At 40.4% G+C, this 10,192-nt stretch overlaps 2 protein-coding genes across 2 annotated transcripts in view; both read left to right on the top strand.

Annotated features, from left to right (window-relative positions):
• Positions 1–630: 630 nt before the first annotated feature.
• LOC148124306 (vomeronasal type-2 receptor 26-like) lies at positions 631–8,722 on the top strand. The gene is made up of 3 exons (XM_087917271.1): positions 631–836; positions 1,848–2,151; positions 7,784–8,722. Exons 1-3 carry the CDS (start codon positions 631–633, stop codon positions 8,720–8,722), a joined length of 1,449 nt encoding a protein of 482 aa, XP_087773397.1.
• A 379-nt stretch (positions 8,723–9,101) lies between these two features.
• The window catches only part of LOC113452034 (vomeronasal type-2 receptor 26-like), a 2,270-nt gene continuing 1,179 nt past the window's right edge, over positions 9,102–10,192 (top strand). The window contains exon 1 of the mRNA XM_087917270.1: positions 9,102–9,156. Coding sequence (XP_087773396.1) covers positions 9,102–9,156 — 55 coding nt within the window. The remainder of the gene's footprint in view (positions 9,157–10,192) is intronic.

Below are 10,192 nucleotides of genomic sequence, written 5' to 3'. Positions count from 1 at the left end.
CTACCTGACTCCATTGTTACATCCTCTAACCCGCACTCCTTTAACCTCAAACTAACTACTATTGACCTCACCCCGTTCCTAAGAGGTCTGTAAGGAGCATGCATAAGTGTACTATTGTGCCTACCGTCCCTGTCCTATTGTTCCCATTTATTCATACCTGTTTCCTGTATTCTTACTCATGCTTAAACTTATATGTATTATTTTGTAAGTGATTGACAAATCAAATAAATAAATAAAAATACAATAAATGATTTCAATGTCAAACAATAAACATGTTTACTAAAGTGGTTCTGCTACTGAAGGCATCACCTCTGAATTTCCCTTTAGTTCTCATAAATACTGTAATTAGTATGCCAGATCAAAACTCTAGTGACTTTAAGTGACACTGAACAAAACATTCAGCAATGACGTCTTCAGTGGAGATAAAGAACAGCTACATTTGGGCAGAATCATTGTCAGGAACTTTGACTCTTTCAGTCTCTTTATCTACTGAGTCTTTTGGCCAAAGAAAATGCTTTGCTAAAGCTTAAAGCCAGCTTATTTAAATATAGGATCTAGAGAGTACCAGAAATGGTGCTTCCCCATAGTTTGAAAGAGACAAGATTTGATAGAATTTTTGCCCAATGGTTGATGAAGATTGTGATTGTGCTGCTGTACTACAGAGCAATCAAAGCACAAACAATTAAATGCATTAGAAATGATGGCCTTCATATTCAGCATCAATGGTACAAGGCAGGTGACCTCCTCATTGGTGGAATTGTGTCACATATTCATTATGTGTTCCCTAGATTTTCTTTCACTCAAAACCCTACTCAGGAGTCATTTCAAATTTCACTGTAAGTATTTGCTTCCTGCCCTAATATGTGATATTAGTTTTGGTTTTAATCTAATGATTTCTCTGAATTAAAATTTCTAGTTATCTTGTAGATGGCTCTATCATATCAGTAAATGAGAATATATATTCATCGAGTTTGGAATGAGGGGTCCTTGGTCTTAGCTCAACAACAAGGACCCTTCAGTTTTATCATATCTAGAGATAGATGATAGACAGACAGAGAGAGAGAGAAGGAGGGAGGGAGGGAGGGGGAGAGAGAGAGAGAGAAAGAGAGAGACGTGATAGACAGGAGAGAGAGAGAGAGATGATATACAGGAGAGAGGGGAAAGAGAAGAGAGAGAGAGATTTACAGAATTTAGAGCTAATAGAAACTGAACAGAGAATATTTATTATTAAGGGAAAATTTTAACACAGAGGCAATCTGGTTTTTGCATGTGCACGAGGGAAAATGTTCTCTTTTAAGGACACAAGTTTACATCTTTAAAGATTGATGTCATCTCTTCTTTTCCAACTTATCCAGAATTTAAGCAGTTGATCAATTTCATTTTCTTGCTTACCATTTGTTCCTAATTAATTAAAGTTTTTTTTAACCAGTAGCATCTAAAATTAGGTTCCATGTGACAAAATGCCAATAAAGGAGAGTATTTGCAGTTCAGTATTGAAAAAGGGGTCCTTGGTGCTCTCTGAGCTTGGTTGTTCTCTTACAGATTTTTCATTACCCAAATTAGGTAACATCAGTTGTAGACCTTGTTCTGGACTAGCACTGATGATGTTACCCAGTTTGTACAATAAAGCAACTGCAACAAAACAGCTAACCTTAAGGAGCACCAAAGGAGAATAACATTTATAGTACTTTATTAAAATGTAGGCATCTATAAGGATTGCAGGAAAAAGGAAAATTCCAGTACAAATGCCTCAAAACTGTCTTTGTTAGGTTGGGCCATTCCTATCACTTTTAGCGAGATAAAGCATGGTAGAATTATCTTGTGAAGGCTGGTTTCTTTATTTTCAGCGTGGTGACAAAGTTCTACCAACACGCCTTGGCTTTAGTGTTTGTCATTAATGAGATCAATGAGAATCAACAGATCTTGTCAAATGTCACTCTTGGATTCCACATCTATGACAGCTATTCTGAATCAAAGATGACCTACCAAAGTTGTCTGGATCTGCTCTTCAAATTGCATATGATTATCCCCAATTACATATGTCATACGAAAAGAAAAGTCATAGGTATCATTGGAGGATTGAGCTCTGAGACATCTTCATGCATGGCAGATATTTTTCACCTGTATAAGATTCCACAGGTAGGATCTAATGTATGGAATTGCAGTGTATTACAATTATGCAAACATTATCTACAGTATATTAAGGATATGGATATATCCAGAAACTGTGGTTGTAATATATATTTTTTTATTTTGTAAGAAGTCATAATTAACTTGATTCCAGTGGACATCATCTATAGATTAAATCAGAATACTACTTTCAGTAATAAATCATCTGAGTTATGACTAACTGGAAAAAAAACTCATGAAAATATGTTATCTATGCTCTTAAATCAAACATTTATAAGGGTTTAGAAGAAAAAAGATCTGTTTTTTTACTTGGCTTCAGTGGAACAAATAAAAGGAAAATGATTCCTTTACAAAGTTAAATACAAAAGTGTGTGTGTGTGTGTGTGTGTGTGTGTGTGTGTGTGTGTGTGTGTGTGTGTATATATATATATATATATATATATATATATATATATATATATATATATATATATATATATATATATATATATATATATTTTTTCTGAGGTTCTCATGGTATTTGTATGTGGATCTTTGGTTGTTCGGGTTTTCTCCGCGTAAGATTCAAAGTGTCTAGGCAACGTTTCGATGAAGTCTCATTCATCATCATCAGGCCTCTGTCTTTGGCTCTTGCTTTTCAGAGTGATGTGAGGTTGCAGCTGCTTTTTTCTTTCTAACTGTCAGTGGGGGTGGGATTTGAATGGGTGGGGGCTTGGCTGTGTTCTGATTGGGTGGGGGTGTCTTCTCATTGGTGGGGGGCCTGGCTGTGTTTTGATTGGTTGGGGGGTTGGCCGTGTTCTGATTGGCTGGATTTCTTGCTGCCCGGCTTCGAGTTCGAGGTCGCGCTGCATCTGAAACACAAGCTCTAGAAAAATACGACCACAAACCCAAACTCTGGCTCAGATACGTAGATGACACCTTCATAATCTGGCCACATGGGAAAGAAAAACTAAACAAGTTCCTCACACACCTCAACAGCCTACACCCCAAGATACAATTCACCATGGAAACAGAAACCAACAATCAACTTCCCTTCCTAGATGTCTTGGTATACAAAAGATCCAATGGCTCCCTAGGACACACCATCTACCAAAAGAAAACACATACAAACCGCTATCTACATGCACTCTCACACCACCACCCAGCACAGATCAAGTCCGTAGCCAAAACACTCATCTCCAGAACAAAATGCTTAGCCGATAAACAACACCAAAAAGCCGAACTACACACCCTCACCAACGTACTTACAGCCAATGGATTCCAAAGACACAAGATTACCCACCTAATCCAAAAAGAAACCCCAACCAAAATCCAAGACAGAGAACAAGAAAACGGCAAAGCCCTCCTCCCATATATAAAAGGCACTACAGACAGAATCAGCAAGATCCTCCAAAAACACAATATTAAAACAGCATTCTGCACAAACAGAAAAATATCCACCATCCTAAGAAACCCCAAAGACAGAGTCGAATTAGAAAACCAAGGAGTATACGAAATCCCTGCACTGCCTGCCCTGCCACATACATTGGACAGACTAACAGAAGAATTAGTGCACGCATTGAAGAACATAAGAACTCAATCAAAAAGAAGAAACGACCTCTTCCCTGGTCCAACACCTCAAAGCCACAGGACATAAAATTAACTTTAAAAATACCAGAACTATTGCCAAAACCGAACACTTCAACAGCAGAATAATCAGAGAAGCCATAGAAATAGAAAACGCCCACACAGCATGAACAAACGAGATGACACCTCCCGCCTCCCAGCCATTTGGAAACCCGCCCTCATGAACAGACGAATACCTGCAACCTCACCACTACCCACTCCAAACCCCTCCGAGCCATACATGAAGCAAGCCGACACCAACTATGGAGATGCAGCGCGACCTCGAACTCGAAGCCGGGCAGCAAGAAATCCAGCCAATCAGAACACGGCCAACCCCCAACCAATCAAAACACAGCCAGGCCCCCACCAATGAGAAGACACCCCCACCCAATCAGAACACAGCCAAGCCCCCACCCATTCAAATCCCACCCCCACTGACAGTTAGAAAGAAAAAAGCAGCTGCAACCTCACATCACTCTGAAAAGCAAGAGCCAAAGACAGAGGCCTGATGATGATGAATGAGACTTCATCGAAACGTTGCCTAGACACTTTGAATCTTACGCGGGAGAAAACCCGAACAACCAAAGATCCACATACAAATACCATGAGAACCTCAGAAAACAAATATTACACCTCTACGGGAGGAAACCCACCATCTGATCAGGACTTATGAAAAACTTGAAGTCCAAAGAGCTTCCATTTTATGTGACCTTGCATTCCTATGCAACTGCCGAGATCAAAATCTAATTCCCACAAGCTTCCAACTGAAATTCCACACCAACACAGCAGCCACCAAACGCATCCTAAAAAGAACAGAATTGGCCCTAATCAGAAATGAACTTCACACAAAAGGTTTCTCCTAGACCAAATCAACAAAGATCTCCTCACACTCCACCTGAAACTCAGCAACAAGATTCACCCCCTACTTTGGGACAAATCCAAACAACTTGCTGTCTGGAGAGCGAAACACAGACCTCCCTCAAGACAAACACACACACCAACAAACTCAAGAAACTACAACAACGCCAGAAACCAACTCCTCCCCCCACAGCCACACATGAAACAAACAGTGCACAACATCTCAGACAAGATCCTCACTGAAGCTGAAACCAAGGTCCTTTCAAAAGGATTCAACTTTGCTGTCGCCCCAAACACATCCCCACAGAAACCATCATATGTGGAGTTGAAACCAGCCTGACCAAAACCAACCCTGATGATGCTAACAAAATCAGACTTGAAATCACCAACATCCTCTGCACTAGCAAACCACCCAAAAGCAACTTATCCAAAGAAGAACAAACTGCACTACTTAACCTGAAAGAAGACACCAGCATAATAATCCTACCAGCAGACAAAGGCAACGCGACAGTGGTTATGAACACATCTGACTACCAAACCAAGTTAACCAACCTACTCCAAGACCCCGCATACAAACCCCTAAAGACAGACCCCACCACCTACCTAGAAAAAACTACCAAATCCAAAATAAAAACCTCCCCATCAGTGAAGAAATCCAGCAAAGAATCATACCCAGAGAAAAATCATCCAGATGCCCCAAGCTTTATGGTCTCCCAAGATACACAAAGAAGGAACCCCACTCAGACCAATAGTCAGCTCCATAGGCTCACCTCTACAAAACCTGGCCAAATTTCTCGCCAAACAACTACAACCCTATGCAGAATCCATCAACTCACATGTAAGAAACTCATTCCAGTTCATCAAAATCATAAAGAAACAAAACTTACAACCCAGCGACCTACTAGTAAGCTTCGATGTCATATCCCTCTTCACCCAAATACCAATAAAAGAAGCCTTGACAGCCATCCAAAACAAATACAACCCCCAAGCACATCCTAGATCTGACCAACCACTGCCTATCAATACATACTTCACCTACAATGGACAAAAATACAAACAAATAGAAGGAGCACCCATGGGATCACCCCTCTCACCTGTCATCGCAAACCTCTACATGGAACACTTTGAAACACAAGCTCTAGAAAAATACGACCACAAACCCAAACTCTGGCTCAGATACGTAGATGACACCTTCATAATCTGGCCACATGGGAAAGAAAAACTAAACAAGTTCCTCACACACCTCAACAGCCTACACCCCAAGATACAATTCACCATGGAAACAGAAACCAACAATCAACTTCCCTTCCTAGATGTCTTGATATACAAAAGATCCAATGGCTCCCTAGGACACACCATCTACCAAAAGAAAACACATACAAACCGCTATCTACATGCACTCTCACACCACCACCCAGCACAGATCAATTCCGTAGCCAAAACACTCATCTCCAGAACAAAATGCTTAGCCGATGAACAACACCAAAAAGCCGAACTACACACCCTCACCAACGTACTTACAGCCAATGGATTCCAAAGACACAAGATTACCCACCTAATCCAAAAAGAAACCCCAACCAAAATCCAAGACAGAGAACAAGAAAACGGCAAAGCCCTCCTCCCATATATAAAAGGCACTACAGACAGAATCAGCAAGATCCTCCAAAAACACAATATTAAAACAGCATTCTGCACAAACAGAAAAATATCCACCATCCTAAGAAACCCCAAAGACAGAGTCGAATTAGAAAACCAAGGAGTATACGAAATCCCTGCACTGCCTGCCCTGCCACATACATTGGATAGACTAACAGAAGAATTAGTGCACGCATTGAAGAACATAAGAACTCAATCAAAAAAGAAGAAACGACCTCTTCCCTGGTCCAACACCTCAAAGCCACAGGACATAAAATTAACTTTAAAAATACAGAACTATTGCCAAAACCGAACACTTCAACAGCAGAATAATCAGAGAAGCCATAGAAATAGAAAACGCCCACACAGCATGAACAAACGAGATGACACCTCCCGCCTCCCAGCCATTTGGAAACCCGCCCTCATGAACAGACGAATACCTGCAACCTCACCACTGCCCACTCCAAACCCCTCCGAGCCATACATGAAGCAAGCCGACACCAACTATGGAGATGCAGCGCGACCTCGAACTCGAAGCCGGGCAGCAAGAAATCCAGCCAATCAGAACACGGCCAACCCCCAACCAATCAAAACACAGCCAGGCCCCCACCAATGAGAAGACACCCCACCCAATCAGAACACAGCCAAGCCCCCACCCATTCAAATCCCACCCCCACTGACAGTTAGAAAGAAAAAAGCAGCTGCAACCTCACATCACTCTGAAAAGCAAGAGCCAAAGACAGAGGCCTGATGATGATGAATGAGACTTCATCGAAACGTTGCCTAGACACTTTGAATCTTACGCGGGAGAAAACCGAACAACCAAAGATCCATATATATATATATATATATATATATATATATATATATATATATATATATATATATATATATATATATATATATATATATATTTGTTTTCTGAGGTTCTCATGGTATTTGTATGTGGATCTTTGGTTGTTGGGTTTTCTCCAGCGTAAGATTCAAAGTATCTAGGCAATGTTTGATGAAGTCTCATTCATCATCTTCAGGCTTCTGTCTTCAGCTCTGTGCTTCTCAGAGTGAGAGCCTGAAGATGATGAATGAGACTTCATCGAAACATTGCCTAGATACTTCGAATCTCACGGGGGAAAACCGAACAACCAAAGATCCATATATATAATATTATAATATAATATATTTATATAAATTATGTTGGATTCTTCTGGAAGAGGAAAAAACTGGAATTAAATATATTGTAAAGAAAGTATATAAATGAGAGTTCTTGGTGGTCTCTTAACCAATCTGTTTTTTTTCTTGCAGACATTTCATTACCCAAACTAAGTAACAGCATTAGTGCTTAGTTAAGTAATCATGCTATCAACCACTAGCACTGATGATATCACCTATTTCAGGTAATTAAATCTTTGCAAAAAAAAAACCAAGCTCAAAAAATACCAAGAACTCATTTCAACCTTGAGCTACAACTATTTTCCTTTAAAGTATATAAACTAAATCTAACTATTCCCACTATGTTCCTTTCTCATTCTCATGTTTTGTGCCTTTCTACCCTAAGATTTGTTATGGGTCATTTGAATCAAAAGTCACTGATGACTCACCTGTATCTTCCTTCTATCGCATGGCCCCCAATGAAGCCCTTCAGTATGAAGGTTTAGTCCAACTCCTTCTGCATTTCAGGTGGAAATGGGTAGGACTCCTCACCATAGATGATGAAGCTGGAGAACATTTCTCAAGGACTCTGGAGCTAAAGCTTTTGCAGAATAGAATCTGTTTAGAGTTTGCTGAGAGACTTGACCAAATTATGCATTTGGGTGACTTTGTCCAAGTGGTGTACCAAATAGATAAACATGTTCACATATTTACAGAGAAAAAAGCCAATGTAGTCATTACACATGGTGAAACTACAGCCTTTATATGGTTGGCTTCTATTGCGGTGGCTTCAACTCTCCTTCCAACAGATTCTGAACATGAAGAGAAAATCTCTACAGGAAGAGTATGGATTACAACTGCCCAGACAGATTTCACACTGCATGTTGTGCATAAAGGACTTGATATCCAGATGTTCCATGGGACTCTTTCCTTTGCAATTCACTCCAAACAGATTCTGGACTTCCAGGAATTTCTTAAGAAGATCAAGCTTGCCGATGCAAAGGGAAACAACTTTATCAAACATTTCTGGGAGCAAGCATTTGATTGCTATGTTTCTAATTCTGACAAAGCAAGAAACATCGATGAGGCATGTACTGGGGAGGAGAGGCTGGAGGATCTCCCTGCATTTTATTTTGAAATGAGCATGACTGGCCACAGCTACAGCATTTACAATGCGGTTCATGCTTTGGCACATGCCTTACATACTGCTCAGACATCCAGGTTGAAGCACAGAGTTAGGAGAGAAGAAACCAAGGAGCCATTCCAGAATATACACCCTTGGCAGGTAAAATGTGCTCTTTATGAAAGCTTATCTGAAATTCTCTCCATTGATACAATAGAATAGTACAATATTGAATATCCTATTACAAGGTTTCTAATTTTATTACAGTAGTTTATTCAAAGATTATAGAAAGTCCTTGGACTACTGTGGCAATTGAAACCACAAGCTGTCACAAAGAGACATGACGATAAAGACTGAAACCATGTGATTTCATCACTCAGCAACAGACTTGGTTTACTATCACTAAAACAAGGACCAAGCATATGTTCCTAAGCAAGGACCACACATGATTGTAGCTACTGAATTCCTGCTGGCTTCCCCATTGATCTGCTTGCTTGGAAGCTGGTAGGAAATGATAGAAATTGTGATCACATGACCACAGCTCACTGTAACATTGTGGGCACTAACATTATGGGCACCTCATGATAATGTCACCATAGAGATGCTGAAATGGCTAGAACTCCAAGGACCCATCATAACGCTTATTCAGAACCTTTGTAAATTTGAAATGTTAGATAACAGATAATAAGAGTTGGAAGGGACCTTGTAGGTCATCTAGTCCAACCTCCAGCCCAAGTGGGAGACCCTACATCACTGCTGACAAATGGCAGTCCAATATCTTCTTGAAAGTCTCAAGTGATGGTGCTCCCACAACTTCCAAGGACAAGTTGTTCCATTGGTTGATTGTTCTCATTGTCAGAAAGTTTCTCCTTATTTCCAGGTTAAATCTCTCCTTGTTCAGTTTCCATCCATTCCTTGTCTGGCCTACAGGTGCTTTAGAACAGGGGTCGCCAACCTTTTGGACTTCAGGGACCACCAAACTCATAATTTTAGATCCCAGGGACCACTAACTGGTTCTGAGGGCAAGGCCTAATTTGTGGGTGTGGCTTGGTGGTCATGTGACTGGCTGGGCATGGCTTGTATGTAAATATTATAAATATTTATATAAATATTGATTTTTTATTTTAAAAAGACCAACTTTTACCCAAAATCAGGCAAAGCAGGCGGGCAGATTGAGTTGCTCACAGAATCACAGATTCATTCAGAAATCTATCTATCTGCCATTGGCTAGCTCAATCTGTCACATAAAATTTGCTTGTGAGCAAACTCACAAAATTAACTCACAACACACCATGTATGTAAATATTGAATTTTTGATAAAAAGCTATTTTTATCCAAAATTAGGCAAAGCAGGCAGATTGAGTTGCTCACAGAATCATTCAGTGATCAATCTGCCATCAGCTAGCTCAGTCTCTCAAATTTGCTTGCTGTGAGTCTGCACTGAATTTGTTTGCAAGCAAACCTTCAGTCGTAAGGGAAGGCTGTGCCTACCTAGAAAGCAAGAAATCCAACCATTTCCTGCTTCCTAGCTAATCTAAATCTCCCAGCACAGCAGAACAGATGACGGTCGGAAAAAGGAAAAATAGCAACTTAGCAGACAAGTTTGCTGGGTAAGGAGTGAGGCTGGGGAGGGTTCCCGCAGGCCATGTGGGATGAACAGCCTTGTGTTTCTGCACAGCCTGGATTAATTGC

The sequence above is a fragment of the Pseudonaja textilis genome, chromosome Z (genome assembly GCF_049901715.1).
Source record: "Pseudonaja textilis isolate UNSWEBS1 chromosome Z, rPseTex1.2, whole genome shotgun sequence".
NCBI classification, from domain to species: Eukaryota; Metazoa; Chordata; class Lepidosauria; order Squamata; family Elapidae; genus Pseudonaja; species Pseudonaja textilis.
Note: the sequence above shows the minus strand (reverse complement) of the source record. Positions and strands in the feature narration are given on the sequence as shown.